Here is a 27200-nt window from a genome sequence, read left to right on the forward strand (position 1 = left end):
AGCAATTGTAAATTGTATTTTTAATCGCATTTTCCACATGTGGGTGCATAAATTGTGACATAATCCAAATGCAATTGCAAATCAAAAGCACTAATCAAAAGCACAGTCACTGCCACATTTCAAATGAAAAATTTAAGTCCATTTGCTGTATCTGTATTTCCCATGTCTTACAAGTTATGAGCCTGTCATATTTAAAAAGCAATATCGATTACCACATCTGCATTTTCACTCTCTCTGTGTCGTGCATGTAACCTGCCAAAAATCAAATGAAATTGCAATTCTTTTCGCTTTTGAATTTCCAACGTCTATATGGAAATCTGTCAATCAGTGTGAGAGGTGGGACTATACTAGGGAGCAAATGCAAACGTTAATGCAAGATTTGCAATTGCATTTGAATTATGTAACAATATATGCACCCACATGTGGAAAACACAATTGAAAATATAATTTGCAATTGCTTTTGAGAAAAGTCCTGAATATACTTCCATATTGTGACGAGTGGGGCGGGGCCGAGAGATGTGGGAACGAGTGAGGCCGCTAGAGTGATTGGGAAATCCGCGACACCTGCGCCCCACCGGCGGTCTCGAGTCCCACAGAGGAGATGAAAGGATATAAAACTGGAGCGACGATAGTGAAGGACGAGAGAGGACCAGGCCTGGGATCTTAGTTTATGTTTTGGTTTTTATTTATACGCACCAGACGTCCGTGAGGGGCTGGTGCGCTGTTTTGTGTTTATTTGTATTTATTAAAGTTTCATTTTGATTGTGCGCCGGTTCCCACCTCCTCCTTGCCGATGATTATGCAGTTTATATCATTACACATATAAAAAACTTTTCCATAATATTGTAATTTTTGGAGATGCACCTGTGTGTGTGTGTGTGTTTATATATATATATATATATATATATATATAATATGTATGTGTGCATATACAGTGAATACGGAAAGTATTCAGACCCCCTTAAATTTTTAAATCTTTGTTATATGGCTTTGCAGCCATTTGCTAAAATCATTTTTTTATTATTCTTTAAAGTACACACAGCACCCCATATTGACAGAAAAAACAGAATTGTTTACATTTTTGCAGATTTATAAAAATAAAATAAAAACTGAAATATCACGTGGTGCTAATTATTCAGACCCTTTGCTGTGACACTCATTTATTTAATGATGTCAAAACTGACTTTTCTTGTAGGAAAATTTCAAACACAAGGTCCGTGTCTCCTGCTCCAGAGTCCAGCTGTGTGTCTATGAGGAGTGATGCGTCAATGGATCCTCCAACTAATTTCAGTTCAGGAGACTCTTCTGCTAAACGGAGGTGAGGAACGGATCATGGATAAAGCACATTAATTATTAGCTTTATCCTATTGGATAATTGGTCAAGATTTTGTACTGTATTTAATATTAAGGAATGGACAATATCATGCATTTCACTGCTACAGTAATGAACAGGAAGGATCAAAGTGTTTGAATGACGAGATCCTGCCAGATGCCGTCTTCAGGGTGAGTTTTATTAAATTTGTGGTCATAAACTAGAATAATTCTGTAATCTATAATCAGGGATGCACTTAAGTGGTGCGCATGTGTACATTGAAAAATAAAAATTGCACTGGGTAAACAAGTTCAGACCACTAATTTGTGTATCGACTAACTGTAATAATGTACAACAGTGGTTCCCAACCTTTTTCAACTCGCAGCTCACACAACCGCACTTAAAAAGTGTCTCTTCTCACTTAAACTGCGTCCTGTGCACTCACAATTCTCTCTATGCTCATGTGTTAGATATTAATTATTTTTGCACGTTTTTATTTCTATCCTTTTACCGCGTGCAGTGTGAACGCTCTGATCCGTTAACATGGGCTCGGAAAAAATACGCATCACTGACAGTGTGTACCTGGAGTTAGGCACATGCCCAGTCTGTTCTGTTCTCGCATTAGGCCCAATGCATTCTGATTGGATCAAGGGCCGTGCACAGACCTTTTGAGGGGCATGTGCTGAAACTGAAAAAGTGCACCCCCCTCCATTTTTATATCAATTATATATATTCTCTTTTTTTAGCTATTCTGTTTGGTTTTATAAGCTAATTTGTATTATTTGGTTAACATGATTATGAATGACATTGAGAAGAGGGGAAGGTGAGCAATGAGTCAAGTATTTTTAACAAACTTTTTTGAAATATAATTTAAGTAATTATGTCCAACTCAATTCCAGATTATAAGAAACCATAGCCATACCGTTACTATAACATATCCAACATGCATCCGCCTACCTGGCAAAAATCTGATACTGTGGTGGACCAGGGATGTTGGTCTCTTGAAGGTCTCTTATTCACTACACTTTCCCTAAAATAAGCCAGCAATTAATAAATAAATAAAAATAGTGTGAAAAGTACAGTTGCAGTGAAAAGCATTTCTGAAGGATCATGTGACACTGAAGAGTACTGAACTGGAGTAATGATGCTGAAAATTCAGCTTTGATCACAAAAATAAATTACATTTTAAAATGTATTCAAATAGAAAACAGTTATTTAAAATTTTAAAAATATTACACAATATTACTGTTTTGCTGTATTTTGGATCAAATAAATGAAGCCTTGGAATGAATCATGAATTGCATTCTGCATGATAAACTATAAAGATTTCACAGTGATCTTCTGTAATTTTTTTTAGTTACTTCTACATTACTGTAGAAAAGGCATTTTTTACTACATTTTATACATGTGAGGACGAGCGGAGAGTATACCATAACATGATTAGCCTAAATGTTAATAAATTAAGTGTATCAGCAATCATAAATCAAAGAAGAAATTTCTTAGAAATATATGTTATCTAGGTGACGAGGATCACTCGTCGCTTTGTGTAAGTGCCAGTACGAAACACCTGTTCTGATTTTCCGATGGTAAAAACAAATGATATGTTGTTGTATTACTTATCAATATATAGTTTTTGACCAGCGAATGTGTGCAAATGTGTTTTTTTTTTTTTTTTTTTCTCTGTCATTAAAACAGTGACAGAGCCTGCCGCTGCCGGCATCACATTACAATTTCATCTACAGGTTACAAACTAGTTATATAGACGGAGTTTTTCCTGTGGTAAAATGCATTTGGCCAAAATCGCATTTTATAAAAGATGAAATGCTACTGTATGCACAGGCTATTTAAGTGTTGGCTATGTATTGGCTATGACTAGATGGCAAATGCTAGCCCTCTCTCTCAGGCGACGTCCCACATGTCTCAGTCAGTCAGTCAGTCAGACATCAAATAAATAAAATATGAGCCTTTATAGACAGTGTTTAGTAGTACTTATTCAAACAACAAGATATTTATTTACCCTTCGCAAAACTTTGTTCAGCTCCGCTGTTGTCTACTGTGCAGCTGCTGTGGAACAACAACAACAGTTGATTCAATGAATATAGAGGGGGCGGAGTTATCAGCTTACTGACAGCTTGAGGATCGAATAAGATTTACACAAGCTCGTTTTAAGAACTTTCATTTGCTAAATATTTTTAAAACAGACAGACAGACGTAAAGGGTGACCAATAGCATTGATATAATATATATATATATACAGTATTGTTCAAAATAATAGCAGTACAATGTGACTAACCAGAATAATCAAGGTTTTTAGTATATTTATTATTGCTACGTGGCAAACAAGTTACCAGTAGGTTCAGTAGATTGTCAGAAAACAAACAAGACCCAGCATTCATGATATGCACGCTCTTAAGGCTGTGCAATTGGGCAATTAGTTGAAAGGGGTGTGTTCAAAAAAATAGCAGTGTCTACCTTTGACTGTACAAACTCAAAACTATTTTGTACAAACATTTTTTTTTTCTGGGATTTAGCAATCCTGTGAATCACTAAACTAATATTTAGTTGTATGACCACAGTTTTTTAAAACTGCTTGACATCTGTGTGGCATGGAGTCAACCAACTTGTGGCACCTCTCAGCTGTTATTCCACTCCATGATTCTTTAACAACATTCCACAATTCATTCACATTTCTTGGTTTTGCTTCAGAAACAGCATTTTTGATATCACCCCACAAGTTCTCAATTGGATTAAGGTCTGGAGATTGGGCTGGCCACTCCATAACATTAATTTTGTTGGTTTGGAACCAAGACTTTGCCCGTTTACTAGTGTGTTTTGGGTCATTGTCTTGTTGAAACAACCATTTCAAGGGCATGTCCTCTTCAGCATAGGGCAACATGACCTCTTCAAGTATTTTAACATATGCAAACTGATCCATGATCCCTGGTATGCGATAAATAGGCCCAACACCATAGTAGGAGAAACATGCCCATATCATGATGCTTGCACCTCCATGCTTCACTGTCTTCACTGTGTACTGTGGCTTGAATTCAGAGTTTGGGGGTCGTCTCACAAACTGCCTGTGGCCCTTGGACCCAAAAAGAACAATTTTACTCTCATCAGTCCACAAAATGTTCCTCCATTTCTCTTTAGGCCAGTTGATGTGTTCTTTGGCAAATTGTAACCTCTTCTGCACATGCCTTTTTTTTAACAGAGGGACTTTGCGGGGGATTCTTGAAAATAGATTAGCTTCACACAGACGTCTTCTAACTGTCACAGTACTTACAGGTAACTCCAGACTGTCTTTGATCATCCTGGAGGTGATCATTGGCTGAGCCTTTGCCATTCTGGTTATTCTTCTATCCATTTTGATGGTTGTCTTCCGTTTTCTTCCACGTCTCTCTGGTTTTGCTCTCCATTTTAAGGCATTGGAGATCATTTTAGCTGAACAGCCTATCATTTTTTGCACCTCTTTATAGGTTTTCCCCTCTCTAATCAACTTTTTAATCAAAGTACGCTGTTCTTCTGAACAATGTCTTGAACGACCCATTTTCCTCAGCTTTCAAATGCATGTTCAACAAGTGTTGGCTTCATCCTTAAATAGGGGCCACCTGATTCACACCTGTTTCTTCACAAAATTGATGACCTCAGTGATTGAATGCCACACTGCTATTTTTTTGAACACACCCCTTTCAACTAATTCAACTAATTGCCCAATTGCACAGCCTTAAGAGCGTGCATATCATGAATGCTGGGTCTCATTTGTTTTCTGAGAATCTACTGAACCTACTGGTAACTTGTTTGCCACGTAGCAATAAAAAAATATACGAAAAACCTTGATTATTCTGGTTAGTCACATTGTACTGCTATTATTTTGAACAATACTGTATATATATGTATATGGAAGAATATTCAGGACTTTTTTCAAAAGCAATTGTAAATTGTATTTTTAATCGCATTTTCCACATGTGGGTGCATAAATTGTGACATAATCCAAATGCAATTGCAAATCAAAAGCACTAATCAAAAGCACAGTCACTGCCACATTTCAAATGAAAAATTTAAGTCCATTTGCTGTATCTGTATTTCCCATGTCTTACAAGTTATGAGCCTGTCATATTTAAAAAGCAATATCGATTACCACATCTGCATTTTCACTCTCTCTGTGTCGTGCATGTAACCTGCCAAAAATCAAATGAAATTGCAATTCTTTTCGCTTTTGAATTTCCAACGTCTATATGGAAATCTGTCAATCAGTGTGAGAGGTGGGACTATACTAGGGAGCAAATGCAAACGTTAATGCAAGATTTGCAATTGCATTTGAATTATGTAACAATATATGCACCCACATGTGGAAAACACAATTGAAAATATAATTTGCAATTGCTTTTGAGAAAAGTCCTGAATATACTTCCATATTGTGACGAGTGGGGCGGGGCCGAGAGATGTGGGAACGAGTGAGGCCGCTAGAGTGATTGGGAAATCCGCGACACCTGCGCCCCACCGGCGGTCTCGAGTCCCACAGAGGAGATGAAAGGATATAAAACTGGAGCGACGATAGTGAAGGACGAGAGAGGACCAGGCCTGGGATCTTAGTTTATGTTTTGGTTTTTATTTATACGCACCAGACGTCCGTGAGGGGCTGGTGCGCTGTTTTGTGTTTATTTGTATTTATTAAAGTTTCATTTTGATTGTGCGCCGGTTCCCACCTCCTCCTTGCCGATGATTATGCAGTTTATATCATTACACATATAAAAAACTTTTCCATAATATTGTAATTTTTGGAGATGCACCTGTGTGTGTGTGTGTGTTTATATATATATATATATATATATATATATAATATGTATGTGTGCATATACAGTGAATACGGAAAGTATTCAGACCCCCTTAAATTTTTAAATCTTTGTTATATGGCTTTGCAGCCATTTGCTAAAATCATTTTTTTATTATTCTTTAAAGTACACACAGCACCCCATATTGACAGAAAAAACAGAATTGTTTACATTTTTGCAGATTTATAAAAATAAAATAAAAACTGAAATATCACGTGGTGCTAATTATTCAGACCCTTTGCTGTGACACTCATTTATTTAATGATGTCAAAACTGACTTTTCTTGTAGGAAAATTTCAAACACAAGGTCCGTGTCTCCTGCTCCAGAGTCCAGCTGTGTGTCTATGAGGAGTGATGCGTCAATGGATCCTCCAACTAATTTCAGTTCAGGAGACTCTTCTGCTAAACGGAGGTGAGGAACGGATCATGGATAAAGCACATTAATTATTAGCTTTATCCTATTGGATAATTGGTCAAGATTTTGTACTGTATTTAATATTAAGGAATGGACAATATCATGCATTTCACTGCTACAGTAATGAACAGGAAGGATCAAAGTGTTTGAATGACGAGATCCTGCCAGATGCCGTCTTCAGGGTGAGTTTTATTAAATTTGTGGTCATAAACTAGAATAATTCTGTAATCTATAATCAGGGATGCACTTAAGTGGTGCGCATGTGTACATTGAAAAATAAAAATTGCACTGGGTAAACAAGTTCAGACCACTAATTTGTGTATCGACTAACTGTAATAATGTACAACAGTGGTTCCCAACCTTTTTCAACTCGCAGCTCACACAACCGCACTTAAAAAGTGTCTCTTCTCACTTAAACTGCGTCCTGTGCACTCACAATTCTCTCTATGCTCATGTGTTAGATATTAATTATTTTTGCACGTTTTTATTTCTATCCTTTTACCGCGTGCAGTGTGAACGCTCTGATCCGTTAACATGGGCTCGGAAAAAATACGCATCACTGACAGTGTGTACCTGGAGTTAGGCACATGCCCAGTCTGTTCTGTTCTCGCATTAGGCCCAATGCATTCTGATTGGATCAAGGGCCGTGCACAGACCTTTTGAGGGGCATGTGCTGAAACTGAAAAAGTGCACCCCCCTCCATTTTTATATCAATTATATATATTCTCTTTTTTTAGCTATTCTGTTTGGTTTTATAAGCTAATTTGTATTATTTGGTTAACATGATTATGAATGACATTGAGAAGAGGGGAAGGTGAGCAATGAGTCAAGTATTTTTAACAAACTTTTTTGAAATATAATTTAAGTAATTATGTCCAACTCAATTCCAGATTATAAGAAACCATAGCCATACCGTTACTATAACATATCCAACATGCATCCGCCTACCTGGCAAAAATCTGATACTGTGGTGGACCAGGGATGTTGGTCTCTTGAAGGTCTCTTATTCACTACACTTTCCCTAAAATAAGCCAGCAATTAATAAATAAATAAAAATAGTGTGAAAAGTACAGTTGCAGTGAAAAGCATTTCTGAAGGATCATGTGACACTGAAGAGTACTGAACTGGAGTAATGATGCTGAAAATTCAGCTTTGATCACAAAAATAAATTACATTTTAAAATGTATTCAAATAGAAAACAGTTATTTAAAATTTTAAAAATATTACACAATATTACTGTTTTGCTGTATTTTGGATCAAATAAATGAAGCCTTGGAATGAATCATGAATTGCATTCTGCATGATAAACTATAAAGATTTCACAGTGATCTTCTGTAATTTTTTTTTAGTTACTTCTACATTACTGTAGAAAAGGCATTTTTTTACTACATTTTATACATGTGAGGACGAGCGGAGAGTATACCATAACATGATTAGCCTAAATGTTAATAAATTAAGTGTATCAGCAATCATAAATCAAAGAAGAAATTTCTTAGAAATATATGTTATCTAGGTGACGAGGATCACTCGTCGCTTTGTGTAAGTGCCAGTACGAAACACCTGTTCTGATTTTCCGATGGTAAAAACAAATGATATGTTGTTGTATTACTTATCAATATATAGTTTTTGACCAGCGAATGTGTGCAAATGTGTTTTTTTTTTTTTTTTTTTCTCTGTCATTAAAACAGTGACAGAGCCTGCCGCTGCCGGCATCACATTACAATTTCATCTACAGGTTACAAACTAGTTATATAGACGGAGTTTTTCCTGTGGTAAAATGCATTTGGCCAAAATCGCATTTTATAAAAGATGAAATGCTACTGTATGCACAGGCTATTTAAGTGTTGGCTATGTATTGGCTATGACTAGATGGCAAATGCTAGCCCTCTCTCTCAGGCGACGTCCCACATGTCTCAGTCAGTCAGTCAGTCAGACATCAAATAAATAAAATATGAGCCTTTATAGACAGTGTTTAGTAGTACTTATTCAAACAACAAGATATTTATTTACCCTTCGCAAAACTTTGTTCAGCTCCGCTGTTGTCTACTGTGCAGCTGCTGTGGAACAACAACAACAGTTGATTCAATGAATATAGAGGGGGCGGAGTTATCAGCTTACTGACAGCTTGAGGATCGAATAAGATTTACACAAGCTCGTTTTAAGAACTTTCATTTGCTAAATATTTTTAAAACAGACAGACAGACGTAAAGGGTGACCAATAGCATTGATATAATATATATATATATACAGTATTGTTCAAAATAATAGCAGTACAATGTGACTAACCAGAATAATCAAGGTTTTTAGTATATTTATTATTGCTACGTGGCAAACAAGTTACCAGTAGGTTCAGTAGATTGTCAGAAAACAAACAAGACCCAGCATTCATGATATGCACGCTCTTAAGGCTGTGCAATTGGGCAATTAGTTGAAAGGGGTGTGTTCAAAAAAATAGCAGTGTCTACCTTTGACTGTACAAACTCAAAACTATTTTGTACAAACATTTTTTTTTTCTGGGATTTAGCAATCCTGTGAATCACTAAACTAATATTTAGTTGTATGACCACAGTTTTTTAAAACTGCTTGACATCTGTGTGGCATGGAGTCAACCAACTTGTGGCACCTCTCAGCTGTTATTCCACTCCATGATTCTTTAACAACATTCCACAATTCATTCACATTTCTTGGTTTTGCTTCAGAAACAGCATTTTTGATATCACCCCACAAGTTCTCAATTGGATTAAGGTCTGGAGATTGGGCTGGCCACTCCATAACATTAATTTTGTTGGTTTGGAACCAAGACTTTGCCCGTTTACTAGTGTGTTTTGGGTCATTGTCTTGTTGAAACAACCATTTCAAGGGCATGTCCTCTTCAGCATAGGGCAACATGACCTCTTCAAGTATTTTAACATATGCAAACTGATCCATGATCCCTGGTATGCGATAAATAGGCCCAACACCATAGTAGGAGAAACATGCCCATATCATGATGCTTGCACCTCCATGCTTCACTGTCTTCACTGTGTACTGTGGCTTGAATTCAGAGTTTGGGGGCCGTCTCACAAACTGGCTGTGGCCCTTGGACCCAAAAAGAACAATTTTACTCTCATCAGTCCACAAAATGTTCCTCCATTTCTCTTTAGGCCAGTTGATGTGTTCTTTGGCAAATTGTAACCTCTTCTGCACATGCCTTTTTTTTAACAGAGGGACTTTGCGGGGGATTCTTGAAAATAGATTAGCTTCACACAGACGTCTTCTAACTGTCACAGTACTTACAGGTAACTCCAGACTGTCTTTGATCATCCTGGAGGTGATCATTGGCTGAGCCTTTGCCATTCTGGTTATTCTTCTGTCCATTTTGATGGTTGTCTTCCGTTTTCTTCCACGTCTCTCTGGTTTTGCTCTCCATTTTAAGGCATTGGAGATCATTTTAGCTGAACAGCCTATCATTTTTGCACCTCTTTATAGGTTTTCCCCTCTCTAATCAACTTTTTAATCAAAGTACGCTGTTCTTCTGAACAATGTCTTGAACGACCCATTTTCCTCAGCTTTCAAATGCATGTTCAACAAGTGTTGGCTTCATCCTTAAATAGGGGCCACCTGATTCACACCTGTTTCTTCACAAAATTGATGACCTCAGTGATTGAATGCCACACTGCTATTTTTTTGAACACACCCCTTTCAACTAATTCAACTAATTGCCCAATTGCACAGCCTTAAGAGCGTGCATATCATGAATGCTGGGTCTCATTTGTTTTCTGACAATCTACTGAACCTACTGGTAACTTGTTTGCCACGTAGCAATAAAAAAATATACAAAAAACCTTGATTATTCTGGTTAGTCACATTGTACTGCTATTATTTTGAACAATACTGTATATATATAAAACACCAAAAAAAGGGCACTTCGGAGTGTAAGGGCAAAAAGGGCATGTGCTCTGCACAGGTTGAGCCTTACATGTGCACGTGCCTGATTGGATCGGATAGCATACTACGAGAGGTCAGGGCTGCAGAAAATCATGCTATAAAGCGATTTAGACGCACACTAAAATCATGATTTTTATGACAATTTCTTTTAATCGCACTGCCCTAGAATGGACTGGAAATTAACAGAAAATACCACCGGACCACAGGTTGAAAACTACTGATGTACAAGATTTATGTTAAAACTTAGAGATTAAATCTTTATCAGTGCTGATAGCCTTGTGGGCAGTGTTCGACATACACCGTTGTGCTACAGGTGTCCAGGTGTCCCAGTGCACTGTAAACTCTAAAACTCCTATCACAATTAAAGGCAAAATTGCCAAAATATACCTCGGCTACAGTACATGCTTTCAGTTTCAGAGCAAAATGCAATATTTACATGTCATTCACTGATGAGATTCACTCAGCAGCATCAAAACCCGCAGCGCATAAACTAACGTTTTATTAACAAAGTTCTGGAGGAGCATGTTAGATAAACATACTTATTAAGAAATAAACACATTCAGTAGTTAACTCAATTAAAAATATAAGAGGTATATACATGTACAGTAGACACAACAGACCTATCTTTGTTCCTTGACAGTTTTCCAAAATTTTATTTGCCAGTTTGTCACAGATTAAATTTTTCCCATTAAATGACGTGCCAGATTTTTCTTCTTCGCCCTGCTCGGTCAGCCAAATGCTTACCAAGACACAAATGCCTATCCTCACCTCCACCGGAGAGACTTCCAACAATCCTTCTATCGTTCAGCCATGCCAACAATTCCCCCTTCTGAAAAGTGGACAGTATTAAGCATAAATCCTGGCAGGTGTAGAGCTCTCATCTTTACTTTCACTCCTTCCCTTGTCTGAATCCATCTGCCAAATAGGATGCAGAGATTTTTCAGTTACATTAGAAAACCAAAACCCACAAACATCATGTTTGTTGTCTTTTCCAGAGTTTTGCATTGCATTACTGAAATAACCTGTTCGGCCTTCCCCCATAAGCAGCACAAACTAAATGATTATTTGGTGCTTATAGCTAAGCTTGCATTATTCTATGGATGAGGGCATTTCTTACCACAAGTCCTTCTCTACAAAATGTGCAGTATGGGTCTCTAAATGGAACCAATGACACTGATCTTAACAGCAGAGTGTTCCTAGGCTGTAGAAATATTCCATGCATGATCTGCAGGTCAGTAGCACAATCCACCATGTCATGCCCACAAATGAACCCCTTTTTTCCCCCTGCCCACCAGTCACAACCGCAGTTAAATCCACCAGCTAAGTGCCAAGACCTGCAACCACCAACACGAATTTAGAGGGTTCAATTTTATAAGCTCTGTCTTTTGCATACAATTTCAATGTCTGCAAATGCTCCAGACAGCATTGCCAAAGCCTCCACATCTGAAAAAATTAAAAAGTTTACAAAACAAAAAATTACTTATTGGCTCCGATGAATATTTCTCAATTATCTGTCTAACTATCATTATCTGTGAGCCCTCCTGGTCTGGTTCTCCAAATCGCGTTGCTCCTCATCCATTGGCTAGTAGGAACTTGTTCTATTGAAGTGTACTATAAAATAATAGTAGTATTTTTTTCCCAGCTTTTTACAAGCTTGTTATTAGACTCATGTAGTTTATAATTCATAAACATCATCCACATGATGTCAGTTCTCTTTGGTATCTTTTAGCAGGAGTTTTGTTGTAGTGACATTAATGTACTAAAGCTCTTGTGCATTGTTTTCTTCACTTTCTGATGGAAGTTGAGTGTCTGTATGTTCACTGTAATTAAACACTGATTTTAGGAGCTCGAGGACACAAGCATCTCTTTGATGAAGAAAGAGCTGAGAAGATTTGAGAAACTGCTGAAGCCAGATTGCTCAGCAAGCTCTGTGAGAGAGGAGGAGGAGGAGGAGGATGAAGGGCAGAGCCGAGTGAGTGAGGCAGTTCTTAGGATTATGCTTCATGTCCTGCGGAAGATGAACCAGCCAGACCTCGCTAACACACTACAGACCAGTAAGAGCCAGATTTCAAACTCTCTAGCATCCTTGCTGCTCATTTGTAGAGAATAATTTTTATTTCTTAATTTCAGTTGTGTCTGTTACTTGATTATGCATGTAATTTGCTTCTTTGTTTTAGGTTTAATTCTTAAAGGGTTAGTTACAGCAATTTCATATTTCAACTAAAATTGGATATTATAGTTTGTAGACAAGCTTTGATGTTGGCTTGAGAAATTGTAGCCTGAAAGTTTAAAATAGTTTAATAAGCTGTAAGTTGTAAGACTAAAACGAACATTTCAATGTTAAAGATTGTTCCGAGAGTGTTTTGGGAGGTTGTTAGGGTGTTCTGGATACTGGTGTTCTGATGTTAGGGTGGTCTGTGGTGTTACTATGTGTGGTTGTTGGGCTTTTCTGGATGTTCCTAGAATATTGTTGTGCAGCATAAATATTGTTTCTGTTGTATATTGCAGAGTTGATCTCAGTGAGCCAACAACAACTGAAATCAAGACTGAAGCAGAAATTTCAGAAAATCAGTGAAGGAGTCTCAAATCAAGGGAATGCAACACTTCTGAACGAGATCTACACAGAGCTTTACATCACAGAAGGAGGGACTGGCAACACAAACAACGAGCATGAGGTGAGATGCATTGAGACCTCATTGTCCAGAGGTCTAGAGACTCAGGAACCTCCAATCATATGTAATGAAATCTTCAGATCCTTACCTGGACAAGACAAACCCATCAGAATGGTGTTGACCAAAGGAGTTGCCGGAATAGGAAAAACCGCTTCAGTGCACAAGTTTATTCTGGACTGGGCTGAAGGAAAAGCTAATCAGGACGTTCACTTCATCTTTCCGCTTCCTTTCAGAGACCTGAATTTGATGAAGGAGAAACAGATGAGTCTGGTGGAGCTTCTTTGCTGTTTTTTCACAGAACTGAAACCTATAGAATATAATGACTATAAAACTATCTTTATTTTTGATGGTCTGGATGAGTGGCGTCTTCCTTTGGATTTCCAGAACAGTGAGATTTTGTGGGATGTGACCAAATCGGCCTCAGTAGATGTGCTGCTCACCAACCTCATTAAGGGGAACCTCCTTCCGTCTGCTCTCATCTGGATCACTGCCCGACCAGCAGCAACAAATCAGATTCCTGCAGAGTTTGTCGACCGGGTCACAGAGGTACAAGGGTTCAGAAACCTTCAGAGGGCTGAATATTTTCTGAGAAAAATAAAAGATCACAATCTGGCCAATAGGATCGTCACACACATCCAATCAACGAGGAGCCTTCATGTTATGTGCCGCATCCCAGTGTTCTGCTGGATCTCTGCCACTGTTCTTGAGAAAATGTTGGGTGAAGCAAAGACTACAGAGATTCCCAAGACTCTTACTCAAATGTTTGCACACCTCCTGATCGTTCATACAAAACTGAAGACCCAGAAGTATGATGGGAAATGTGAAGTAGATCTTAAGCAGGCCAGAAAGAGCATCTTGTCACTTGGGAAACTGGCTTTTCAACAACTGGAAAGAGGCAACCTGGTCTTCTACGAGGAGGACTTGAAACAGTGCGACATTGATGTCCGAGAAGCATCCATGTACTCTGGAGTTTGTACCCAGATCTTTAAAGAAGAGTTTGGTCTAAAGCTAGATAAGGTGTATAGCTTTGTGCATCTCAGTGTTCAAGAGTTTTTTGCTGCCTTGTTTAAGTTCCTTTGCTTTGCTCGGAAGAACAAGAAGTCCTCAATGACAGGTTTTTTAAAGCATGAAGTGGACCGGTCCTTGCAGAGTGAGAATGGACACCTGGATCTCTTCCTTCGTTTTCTGCTAGGGCTTTCGCTTAAGTCCAATCAGACTCTACTACGGGGATTATTCACAATGGCGAGAAGCTCCCAGGATCCATGTGAAATTATTGAGTACATTAAGAGTAAAATTAGAGAGAATCCCTCTCCAGAGAAGTCCATCAATCTGTTTCACTGCCTAAATGAGCTGAATGACCAGTCCCTGGTGCAGGAGGTCCAAACGTACCTGAGCAGTAGAGGCACCCATCGCCTTTCTGGAGTCAAACTCTCTCCAGCCCAGTGGTCAGCTCTCGTGTTTGTGCTGCTGAACTCTGCAGAGGACCTGGATAAGTTTGAGCTGAGGCAATATGACCTGTCGGAGGAGTGTCTTTTGAGGCTGCAGCCGGTGGTCAAAGCTTCCAGAAAAGTAGAGTGAGTATATTAAATTTGCTAGCCCATTCTAACTCACTTTTGTATAAAGCAGGGTTCTCCAACCCTGTTCTGGAAAGCTACCATCCTGCAAATTTCAGCTCCAACTGGATCCCAGTTTTGGAGTCTTAAAAACTGTGAATATTAAAGAATGTTGAGATATCTTTAATACTTATTGAGTTACAGGTGCACAAAATAATATGTATGGCAATCAGACATGAGTTGTATGCAGTTGTTTAGAGGGTGTTCAGGGGGAAACAAGGTTAAAAACAAGATCCATTTTTACATTAGTTGTTAGTATGATTTTCCACTTTAAAAAAAGTATCAATTGGCTGTAAATGACCCACATTTGGTTTTCAACCAATGTGAAAATGTGTACAATATTACAACTGACTTATCAGTAAGCCCTCTCCCTTAGTTACGTTGCTCCCTAGGACAAACAGAGCAGCTCAGTGTCCTACAGTAACAGCTGTGACAGTGACTGCCTTACAATGACAGTGTGAAAACTTTGTTCCATAATGTTTTTGCACAATTCTGGACACAGAATGATCACCATTCAAGAGGGAATTAAATATGCCATGGAGGGATATATAAAAAATATATATATATTTTATAAATATGGTGGGTAACTTAATTAATTTGGAAGTGAGGGTTAGCCGATCACAATGCAAGTCAGAAAAGCTTCAAATTGGCCGTCACGATCATGGATGACAACATCCAGGATCAATCTGGGATTAGAGTTGAATGCTTGCAGACATTTTGCTCAATTCTGTTTGGCTTCAGGAAATGGAATAAAATAAATTATATTGCCTGTCCCCTCAGGATACTTGGAATCAGTCTTACAAGTAACACAAGCACATAATTTTTCCATTTTTATATTTTTAATAAACACCATCAAACCAATGCAAGCTTCGGATCTTCAAATGTTTCTCTATGCGCTGAAACCTACAGATGTCTGAGTTCCATTCCCTGTGCAACTGATACTCGACTGCCATTGGCTCCACTACATTTGAGGGAGGGACTTACCTATAGGTTAATTTATTAATGGAGCCATATTGTATTCCTGGAATTGATCCACATAGGGTCTTAATTAATTATCTGAACTGGTTAAATTAGTCTCCATGTAAATCCATAGTGATTGCTGTTATTGGAGATTAAGGCATATATTTTTTTCTTTGCCAGTCTGAGGGGCTGTAATCTCACAGATCTCATCTGTTCAGTCCTGGCCTCTGCTCTCAGCTCGATCTCCTCCAGTTTAAGAGAACTGGACCTCAGTGACAACAACCTCCAGGTGTCAGGAGTACAGCTTCTCTCTGTAGGACTGAGAAGTCCTCACTGTAAACTTGAGACACTGAAGTATGTTTCTAAGTTTTTTATTTTATCCATTAATAATTTAAATTTAACTTTTTTATTAGATTGTTCTCATTTCTGAATGTCCTTATTCTATGATATTATGTATTTCCCTGGTATGAATCATTTTTTATTCAGTGCAAGTGTTTCTGCAGGTTGTGTAACTGCAGTATTAGAAAGGAGGGCTGTGCTGCTCTGGTTTCTGCTCTTATATCAAACCCGTCACATCTGAGAGAACTGAGTCTGAACTCCAATAAACTAGGAAATTCAGCAGTGAAGCTTATGTCTAAACTACTGGAAGATCCACACTGTAAACTAGAGAAACTACAGTGAGTGATATAACCAAATCTATTGTTGTTCTTCATATTTTCTTTGATACATTACAAAATAAATGTGTAAAAATAAAATGCAAATCTTCTTAGATTATTCTACAACAAATACACAATCTTACATTAAGTTAAATCGTATATACCTAAATTATTGCTGGTAAAAAATAGTTTTTAATACATTAATATTCTTCTAAATTTAAGCATGAACTCAATATTTTTTGACCAACTTGACATGTTTTGCTGATTCTACAAGATTTAAATTATGAATACCACTCTACATTACTCGTATATTAATGCACAATATCACCCATTTTACTGCTCACACTTGCAGCTCATCACTCAATGTTTGCTTCAGAATGAATGTGTGTTGAGCTGTGTATATGTTTTCTCTCTGTAGGCTGTATGACTGCAGTATTGGAGAGGAAGGTTGTGTTGCTCTTGCTTTATCACTGATATCAAACCCGTCTCATCTGAGAGAGCTCAATTTGAACAATAATGAGCCAGGAGATTCAGGAGTGAAGCTTCTCTCTGATCTACTGAAGGACCCACACTGCAAACTAGAGAAACTACAGTGAGTGATATTATTTGAGTGTATTTTTGAAAACTGATACTGTACCAGACCAACATCAGAAGGATGTGTTTGTAATCACAGAAAAAGATACTCAAAGAGGCATACATATTGATTCTGATCTACTCAAAGGTTCACACTGCAAACTAGAGAAACTACATTGAGTAATATTTGATGAATGATATCACAGTATCAGTGCTAACAAACTTAACTCATCATTTTAAACAAATATATAAAACACAGTTACGTTTATCACTTATGTTGTTTAGAATGTTGAAATTGTAAAAAAATAGTAATGGTTTTACATATACTAAAATTTATTTCTTTTGATTCTTGGGTGAATTACTTTAGTCTAAACTAAATTAAATTTAAGCTTGAGTTGGATCACCAAAGAAAACATTGTTATCAGGCAAATGTTTGTTCCTGGTGCAAATGTCCCTATTGTGTTTATATTTAAAATCTTGTTCATACGGAATGTTCACAGCAGATATGAAAGTTTGGCATCGAAGAGCCTTAAGTGTGAGGTGGTTTTTCTCTGCAGGCTTGATGACAACAGAGTTGGAGAGGAATGCTTTGCAGTTCTGGTTTCATCTTTTATATCAAACCCATCACATTTAAGAGAACTCAGTGTGAGCCGGAACAAACCTGGTGACTCAGGAGTGAGGCTTTTGTCTGACCTTCTGAAAGATTCAAACTGTAAACTGGAGAAACTACAGTAAGTATTTAATCTTTAAGGATGCAAAAGGCATAACATCACAAGCAATTACATCAAAGGTGCTATATACAATCTTTACATGCATTAAGTATAATACTGTACTGTTCTGATCTGCTAAAAATATTCAGGAGTTGTCATTATTGAAGTTTCTGTTCTGAGGCTTCATGTTTCTGCTGGAGATCATGGTCTGTTAGTCAGTTTTAGGAAGTGTTTTGTGTAAGATGGCATTTTTAGTAGCCAATAAATATTAATGGTAGAGCAAATGTTTCGCTCAATGTACTTTAGTAAGGCACTGTTAGCTTCAGCAGCCCACATTTGTACATCTTTATTTGGTTTCCCAAATCACTTATCTATGAATTTTGTTTTGTCCAACATGAATGGCATCCTAGTCTTCATTTGTGTTCACCTCATCATCAACTTTTACCTCCAGAATTTGAGTGCTGATCTGTAAGTGTCTTTTCCTCAGGTTGGAGTGCTGCAGTATTGGACAGGAAGGTTGTGCTGCTCTGGCTTTAGCTCTGACATCAAATCCTTCTCATCTGAGAGAACTCAATCTGAACTACAACGAACCAGGAGGCCTAGGAGTGAAGCATCTGTCTGATCTACTGAGGGATTCACGCTGTAAACTGGATAAACTAAAGTGATTATAGTTAATCATATTACATTTTTTATGTATTTACTGATGATGTTATCATAAGTGACTTACAACATGGCAATTCGTCAAAGAGCCAACAATACTTAATAAAAACAATTAATACTTTTTTTTAAGTTTATAACCAGCATCAGCAATTTAGAATTTGTGTTTAGCAGGAAATTTCAGTCATTCATTTCTTTGCAGACTGGAATGCAGTGGTATTGGTGAGGAAAATTGTGCTGCTTTGGTTTCATCTCTTATATCAAACCCATCTCATCTGAGAGAGTTAAATCTGAGCTGGAACAAACCAGGAGATCAAGGAGTGCAGCCTTTGTCTGATCTACTGAAGAACCAAGACTGCAAACTGGAGAAACTAAAGTGAGTGATGTTTTAATATCTTTATTTTAAGTCTTTTAAGTCTTTAATGCCAAATTTGTAACAATAAACATACAGAAAGGGCCATAGCACACAATATAATATAATTTCAGTGGAGTGATATTATGGTTACTGTGCAATTTGTAATAACAATCTAATTGTGATTATTTTGGTAAAAAAAAATTATTTTAAATGAATTTTTTAAAAATCTAGGTTTACTGTGCTTTTATTTATGGTCAAGATGGCTATATAATAATAATAATAATAATAATAATATTGATAATAATAATTATTATTGTCATTATTATTATTATTGGTACTAAATAAATAAAATAAAAAATACTAATTCAGGATAAAATAAACATTATTATTTTAATATTTCCATGTAAAATAAAAGAAGATTATAATTTGAGAAAAATATAATAATTTTATTTTACATCATATCTTAAATACCAAGAGTGATATTTTTGGCTGTCTTGAATCATTTTTTTTAAATCATCAAACTTATAAATGCTTCTCATTACAAGTTTTTTAAGACGATTGTGGATCTCCAAAACATATATGATTGTGTCTTATGCAGACACACACTGATCGTATCTTCTCTCTGTAGGCTGTATGACTGCAGTATTGGAGAGGAAGGTTGTGCTGCTCTTGCTTTGGCGCTGATATCAAACCCATCTCATCTGAGAGAACTCAATCTGAACAATAATGATCTGGGAGATTCAGGAGTGAAGCTACTATCTGATCTAATGAAGGATCCACACTGCAAACTAGAGAAACTACAGTGAGTGATATTATTTGAGTGTATTTTTGAAAACTGATATTGTATCATACCAACATCAGAAAGATGTATTTGTAATCATAGAAAAAGATACTAAAACAGGCATACATATTGATTCTTAACCAGGATTCCAAGTGACTTAAATGACCATAAATGTATTAAAATAATATTAGTCTTAATTTAAAATGCTAAAGAGACGATTTAAGCTAAAAACTTATTTTATTTTCACTAATTATCGCTTTTATTGGAGAACCATTTTTGAAACCGTTTAAGCAATTCTTATAATGTGCAGTTATTTAAATTTCAACATTGATTTTTTTAAAGAAAATGTAAATACCATTAATATTAAATAAGTCATTTTGTGTTGTGTTAAAATAATTAATAGTTTTTCTTTTTTTCTCTTTGCAGGCTGGAATACTGCAGCATTGCTAAGAAAGGTTTTGCTGCTCTGGTATCGGGTCTGAAATCGAACCCGTCACACCTGAGGGAACTCAATCTGAGCAGGAACGAAACGGGAGACTCTGGAGTGAAGAGTCTGTCTGACCTCCTGAAGCATCCACAGTGTGAACTTGAGAAACTAGAGTGAGTTTCGTTGTCTGCCAAAAACTATAAAAATCATTTTAAAGTGTTATGAAGAAATCTGTCCTATTTCAACATGTTTCTCCTCCTCTCTGCAGGCTTGATGACTGCAGTATTGGTGAGGAAGGTTTCGCTGCTCTGGTCTCAGGTCTGATATCAAACCCGTCACACATTAGAGAACTCAATCTGAACTCCAGTAAACCAGTTTACTCAGGAGTGAATCTACTCTGTGATCTACTGAGAGATCAGCGCTGCAAACTGAAGAAACTACAGTGAGTGATATATCATACATCACATCAAATCACATTCTCTGATATGTTTGCAAAATAAAGTCTTACATAAAGTCATGGTATTAAATGTTGCATAAATTGTTAAACATGAATATCTTCCTCAATATATTGTTTTTATTTTCAAGTACAAATAACTAAACATCGTTAAATCAAGATGCATTTTCTTGAGATGCAGTCTTAGGTCTTTGTTTCTAAGAAATGTAACAAAACTAAGTGAGTTCGTTTTCGTAAAACAAGACAATAATATCAATGAGGTATGAAATTGTGTTGCTTTTTTAAGTCTGTTGGCAGATATTTTCTCTTATTTCAATCATGAACTCAGATTTTTGGAAGCAGTATTTTCAAGCTGTTGCTGATATAATCCTCTGCTCATATTGATGTATTGTGCTACCTTAAATTTGGTACTTATGTGTTTTTTTGTTGTTGTTTTTTTTTTACCTTCATAAAACCTGCATAAATTGGATACGTATTGATCCTTAAGACCAAAACCAATTTTTACTGTGCTTTGCCACAGTTCTTATAAGAATTTAGTCTGTTTCAGTTCATTCTGTCTCTACACATGTACAGACTCCGATCAGATCTATATGTGGAAAAATATTGCACTGGATTACATTACATGGGAAAAAGAATGTTTAGAAGTGTAGACTTCTATTTTTCTCCTGACGTACTCAAGCAAAAGTTAAAAATGCAAAGTTGGTTAAGAATTGAACAACTTTTACATATAATGCCATTAGTCAGGGATGTGTAAGTGTCTTCTTCTTCTCAGGCTGGAGTGCTGCGGTCTTGGAGAAGAAGGTTGTGCTGCTCTGGCTTTAGCCCTAAAATCAAATCCCTCTCATCTGAGAGAACTCAATCTGAACTACAATGAACCAGGAGATGCGGGAGTGAAGCTTCTGTCTATTCTTCTGATGAATCCCCACTGTAAACTGGAGAAACTAGAGTAAGTGTCTTTATTCCATTATATTATCATTGGGTGGCCAATATATTAAAATCAGGCCTGGTGATGCATTTAGATGAATTTTTTATTTTATTTTGGTTGATGTTGACTTCAAGAACTGAAATGTCTTCCGAAAAACTCTGAACTTTATACAATCAATAAGATGCATACACCATATTATTTACATGTTATGACCATTACTACTCAATATTACTACACTAAGACCATCATCACAGCAGTTTTATTATTAATTATGTAAGCCATGTGTTGTCTCACAACTTTTAAGTTAATAGCAGAAATACTCTCGCACATGTATGAAGTGTATTTTCTCTCTGTCTCTGCAGGTTGTCCCACTGCAGTATTACAGAGAGCAGCTGTGCTGTTCTAAGATCAGCTCTGAGTTCAAATCCTTCACACTTGAGGGAACTCAATCTGAACTACAACCAGAACACTCAACAGTGACGCTGTTTTCCGATCCACTGAAAAGTCAAACTAAATATAGCTATAAACTATATCTACATTTCTCAGTTTGTGTAGAACCATATGAGGTTCAGATTATAATTTTTATTCACAATAATTTAGCACTGATCTCGTACAAATATGTAGCTTTTCTCATAATTAGAGTTAATACATTTTTCTTTTTGTACCCCAAAAAATGGAAGTGAAATGTAACAATATGCCACATTGGTGGGGTACATTGTAACATCTGAGGGGCACATTGTAACATGAACATATAAAAAGCAATAAAGAGCTATCTAAACTGATAAATAACAGATTGGAGATTAAAATAATAGCAGATTTGTCTCATTTTAAATGAATACTAAAACTGAGATGAAAAATGTACTTATGCCAGAAGTCTACTCTTGCTATGGTAAATCTTGGAAATATTTTTTAATTTTATCAGCTGACTGCATGTATAAGAACATGAGATCTTAAACCATAATAAAGACTGCGGAAGGACTTGCAAAGGCACACTTCTGTTAACGTTAACATTTACCTAGGCAAGTCAAGATCTGCCAGACTGTGTGCTATAAATACTTACATTATTTATTTATTTATTTTCTGGAATTTTTTTATTATTATGTGTGCTTATGTGTGCACAGTATCGTGAATTATATGGGCTCAGTTTATCATTTGTTTATCAGATGTCATTTTGGAGTATTTTTGCTTGTATTTTTTTTTTTTTTTTTTAGTACTGTGCATTCCACAAGACAAAATATTAACTGAACTGACACATTCTGAACTACTTTTGGTTGTTCTGCTAGTGTGTATCATCTTGTATTATAGTGGTTATTATTATTATTTGTTTATTAATGTAATATTTTGTGATTGTTTTCATCTGTGATAGTTGTTCAGAAGTCTCTGTTTGTTCTGAACAGTTGTCCACTGTTCTTCAGAAAAATCCTCCAGTTCCTGAACATTTTGGTTTTCCAGCATCTTCTGCATATTTGATTCCTTTCCAGAAGTGACTGTATGACTTTGAGATAATCTTTTCACACCGAGGACAGTCGAAAGACTCAAACACAACTATTACAAAAGATGCAAACATTTCCCTAAGAGGGAAACACTATGCATTACAAATCAAGAGGATGTAAACTTTTGTTGCTGAAGATTAGTGCAAATTATTATTTTGTCTTGTGGCAAATATGTGGTTTCAGAAAAGCGGTACCAAATAAAATATATTTTATATTCATATGAATATAAATAAGAGACACATCATGAGTATGCAACCTTATGTTTCCACTTTTTTCCCCAAGGAGCCTAATGCGTTTTAAATTATGGGAAGCACTTCCGGTTTGGGGAAGTTTCACTTAAAAAGACTGCAACAAATCATTTCAAATCAAAAGATTGCGCCATAAACAATCCGTATCCGTCATGTTATGTTTGGCATATAGTTAAAATAGTATCTATAGAATAGCTCTTTTGAGCTTTTTGAGCTTCATTTTTCTCCCATAATTCCAAAACCGTCTCTTTACAGGTTTGTTTTCACACTGATGTTGTAATATACAATTGTTATACAGACATGTATTAGCTACTTAGCACGTCCGTATAATTTGGCTGCAGACCCAGCCGGCATTTCAACGTTGATTCAACGTTGAAACAACGTCAGGTACCATGGTTGAATCAACGTTGAAAAACCTTTCGATTTTGCAAATTGGATCAACGTTGAAATCACGACGTTGATTCACCGTTGAAATCGTGACGTTGATGTACGGTTGAAATCACAACGCTGATTCACTGTTGAAATCCCGACGTGGAATCAACGTTGAATAACCTTTCGATTTTGCAAATTGGATCAACGTTGAAATCACGACGTGGATTCACCGTTGAAATCGCGACGCTGTTTCACCGTCTTACCTGCATTATGGGTGAATTAGGGGCGTGCTGCAGACCTGGGATGAAAGCTGAATGAGGTGTTGATTTTGAAAAGTTAATCAGCGTTGATAACACGACGTTGTTTCCCCGTCGTACCTTGCACCGTGTATAAATACACCTAGATCCTAGTTGGCATTTAGATCAACATGGTACAGGCAAGGCTAAAAATCTAATGACTGGCATCAATGGCTTTACAAACAACTTCAATAAACTACCACATGCTCAAAATTGTCAAACAGCAGTTTAATTTTGGAAACATACTGTATAAAACAGATGAAAATAATCCCACACTTTATTATGCAGAGTATGCATGGAGGTAATGCTAAAAACAGGTAGTAGAACAATCCAAATACAATAATATTTAAAGGTTTTTGTGAAATAATTTGGCACATAAATGCATATTTTTTTGCAGCACTTACAAGACAAACCCTTGTACCTTTATGACTGAAACCAGTGGATCTTTTATTTTGGTGGAAAACTACAGTTTCTGTCACAAACATGTTTGAGTAATGTGTCTCATTACAAGAGTTGTGTACATTTGTGCAGTGAAAATGTGTTGAACAGTTCGAGAAGGGAACCTTCCACCAGTTGATTTCTAATGGGAACCCCCCCGGACTGTGTCTTCTTTACCGTGGGGAATGCAGAATGAGATTTCTACCGCAGGGCACTCTAAAATGTTAGAACCAGCAGCCTTAGTGTATACAGTGTGGTTGTGCTTCGGGTGATCCTTGAAAGTGTCCCAGCGCTAGGTCCATTCTGACGCCGTCCCCTCCACTCTCTCCCACTTGTGCACTTTCTGTACCGTCCTGTATAAACATTTACATTTCATCATTTAACAGACGATTTTATCCAAAGCGACTTACAAATAAGAACAACAGAAGCAGTCAGGTGTACAAGCGAACAACAACAGTATACAAGTGCCATGACAAGTCTCAGTTAGTCTAGGACAGAACGCATAGCCAGGTTTTTATTTTTTATTTTTTTTTATATATATATAAAAGACAAGAAAAGAAGGAAAAGTGCTAGCATTAGTTGGTTAAGTTCTGGTGAAAAAGATGAGTCTTAAGATGTTTCTTGAAAATGAGTAAAGACTCAGCAGTTCGGATTGAGATTGGGAGGTGATTCCACCAGCTGGACACAGTCCAGGAAAAGGTCCGTGAGAGTGATTTTGAACTTCTTTGGGATGGCACCACAAGGCGTCGTTCACTTGCAGAGTGCAAACTTCTGGAGGGAACATAAGATTTAACCAGTGAGTTTAGGTATGTTCACAATGTTTGACAATAACTTTGATATTGTGAAATATATTTAACTGAAAACTGAATGCAAAATAAATCACACAATATTTTCACTTTACAGTTCAGTAACCGTGAGGTTGGAAACAAAGTGGACAACACTATTCATTAAACACTTATTTAATGTATTCAGATGAAAATGTACAATATTAACAAATTATTCACAAGCAGTGTTTTCAGAGCCCCCAGTTACACTGTTTTAATCAGAACACTAGCAATACAGTGTAGTAAAACAAGTCAAATCAAATTCAGTACATTTTTTATTAAACTAAGCACAATCAAAACCTATCACAAAAGGTCAAAGCATCTCTAGCAGAAGTGACAGTGCAATGTAGCAGAAGAACAATTTCTTACCAATGTTTCAAGAACAAGCTGGATCCTCGATGACTCTACAAGGGGAAAGAAGAAATGGTTTACTGAAAAGTTCTTAAAAAGCAGGATTTCATATTATACCATTTCTTTAAACCATTGATTCTCAAACTTTTTATAAGTACCACTTCAGAAAATATGTGTTAATAAATATTAAGTTGCACCATAATGACCAACATTACATTTCAGCAGCGTAGTAGGCCAAACTATTCAGCTACAGGTCTACAGTTAAAAAATGAGGCAGTTTTATTTCTAATAAGAATATTAATTGTTGTCAGACACTTTACCATGGTAAATACAGTTTGAACATTAACACTACACTGTGCTTACATACAGGTAAATGAAAAAAAAGTTTAAATTAAAATGTAATTTTAAATGTAATTATGTAACAAAAGTTACAAAACTGTACTGTACTTTAACTGTAACATACTTAAATGTGCAAAAAAAAAAAAACTTACTCAAAGATTAAGTTAAAATATATTAACATTAATTAGTTTAGTTTAGTGATTCACCTGCATAACAACTAGAGGGGGCCTGACACTTTGAGAACCATGGCTTTAAACAATCCTTTTTTAATTATTATTATATATATTATTTAAATACCTACATTTGCACTTATATGTTGCAGAAAACACTTTGAAACTATTATAAGAATACAAACATATATAACACACCTAATGCATGGGATTCATATCAGGAAAATATGGGAAAATCTCTAAAAGACAGACATTAACACATAACTCACCAGCAACACATTAGGTGAGCATCTAACTTGATCAGCTGTGGTAAAGCAATGCAAAAATAGACACACGGGTATTTATTTATCTGCAGGTTACATGTCCTTTAAACTACCCATTTGTAAACTCTGGTAATACTTTTCTATTTTCAAAAGATAATAAAGATAAAGTTAGCGATTTTCTTACCTCATTTTGCCAGGATGTTTTCAGGACCTCGCAGAACACCTGACCCTTCTTGTGTTCACAGTTTTTGTTCTCCATTGACATGTCACGACTCAAATTCGCTCAAAATAAATAAAAAATGTACAGGCAAATATGAAATAATTCGGGACCGACCGAGCAGTCAGTTATAACGAGCAGCAGCTCACAGTTAGCCGCCTCACTCACAGAAAGACGACAATAACGGTCATATTTTTAAATGTAGAAAGGCGCGAACCGATTCATTGTCCAGTTTCCTGAATGACAGCCAGATTAACCAATCATGATAGAAGTAATAAAATAAAACTACCAATGGGAGTTGTTTCAGTGTTATAAAGCAGCGAAATGTATAGTTTTATTGTTGTTAATGATGATAATATTTAACATATACCTTTAGATTTTAGAATAGGTATCATGACTGAAATATTTTTAAATGCTATTAAAATAATAAATTAATTAATTTTTAACGTTGTTTCATGTTTCAACGTTGAAACCACAACTGACCTTATTTCAACCATATTTCAACATTGAAAGTTGGTCATGTGCTGGATGTTTTTCAACCATTCAGCTTTAAACGTTGAATCAACGTTGTTTCAACGTTGAAACCACAACTGACCTAATTTCAACCATATTTCAACATTGAAAGTTGGTCATGTGCTGGATGTTTTTCAACCATTCAGCTTTAAACGTTGAATCAACGTTGTTTCAACGTTGAAACCACAACTGACCTTATTTCAACCATATTTCAACGTTGAAGGTCGGTCATGTGCCGGCTGGGGATAGAAAAAAATATTAATAGTGTTTTGAAAGTAATTTGCTAATGCTTTTACACTTTTATGGTTCCTTTCAATGGTCGATGTCGTCTAGGTGTTTGTTATGTTCATGCTTTTAACAGCTAGCACCGTTCTCCAGTATTTGAAGCGCGTGTGATGTTGAGCGAT

At 36.4% G+C, this 27200-nt stretch overlaps 1 protein-coding gene across 5 annotated transcripts in view; it reads left to right on the plus strand.

Moving 5' to 3' along the window:
- Positions 1-23003, plus strand: part of LOC113041378 (NACHT, LRR and PYD domains-containing protein 12) — a 30512-nt gene extending 7509 nt beyond the window's left edge. For 2 of the 5 annotated variants that reach the window (XM_026199851.1, XM_026199853.1), the window contains exons 4-19: positions 1196-1318; positions 6434-6556; positions 6648-6741; positions 12330-12540; positions 12995-14732; positions 15912-16085; positions 16235-16408; positions 16806-16979; positions 17518-17691; positions 18158-18331; positions 18530-18703; positions 19311-19484; positions 19890-20063; positions 20159-20332; positions 21117-21290; positions 21632-23003. In XM_026199851.1, the coding sequence (XP_026055636.1) occupies positions 1196-1318; positions 6434-6556; positions 6648-6741; positions 12330-12540; positions 12995-14732; positions 15912-16085; positions 16235-16408; positions 16806-16979; positions 17518-17691; positions 18158-18331; positions 18530-18703; positions 19311-19484; positions 19890-20063; positions 20159-20332; positions 21117-21290; positions 21632-21749 (4147 nt within the window). In that variant the 3' untranslated portion in view covers positions 21750-23003. Of the gene's footprint in view, positions 1-1193; positions 1319-1409; positions 1504-6433; positions 6557-6647; positions 6742-12329; positions 12541-12994; positions 14733-15911; positions 16086-16234; positions 16409-16805; positions 16980-17517; positions 17692-18157; positions 18332-18529; positions 18704-19310; positions 19485-19889; positions 20064-20158; positions 20333-21116; positions 21291-21631 lie in introns of those variants that run through there. The other 3 variants (XM_026199854.1, XM_026199855.1, XM_026199852.1) reach the window with 3 other exon arrangements.
- Positions 23004-27200: the final 4197 nt, after the last annotated feature.

The sequence above is a fragment of the Carassius auratus genome, chromosome 23, assembly GCF_003368295.1.
Source record: "Carassius auratus strain Wakin chromosome 23, ASM336829v1, whole genome shotgun sequence".
Classification (NCBI taxonomy): domain Eukaryota; kingdom Metazoa; phylum Chordata; class Actinopteri; order Cypriniformes; family Cyprinidae; genus Carassius; species Carassius auratus.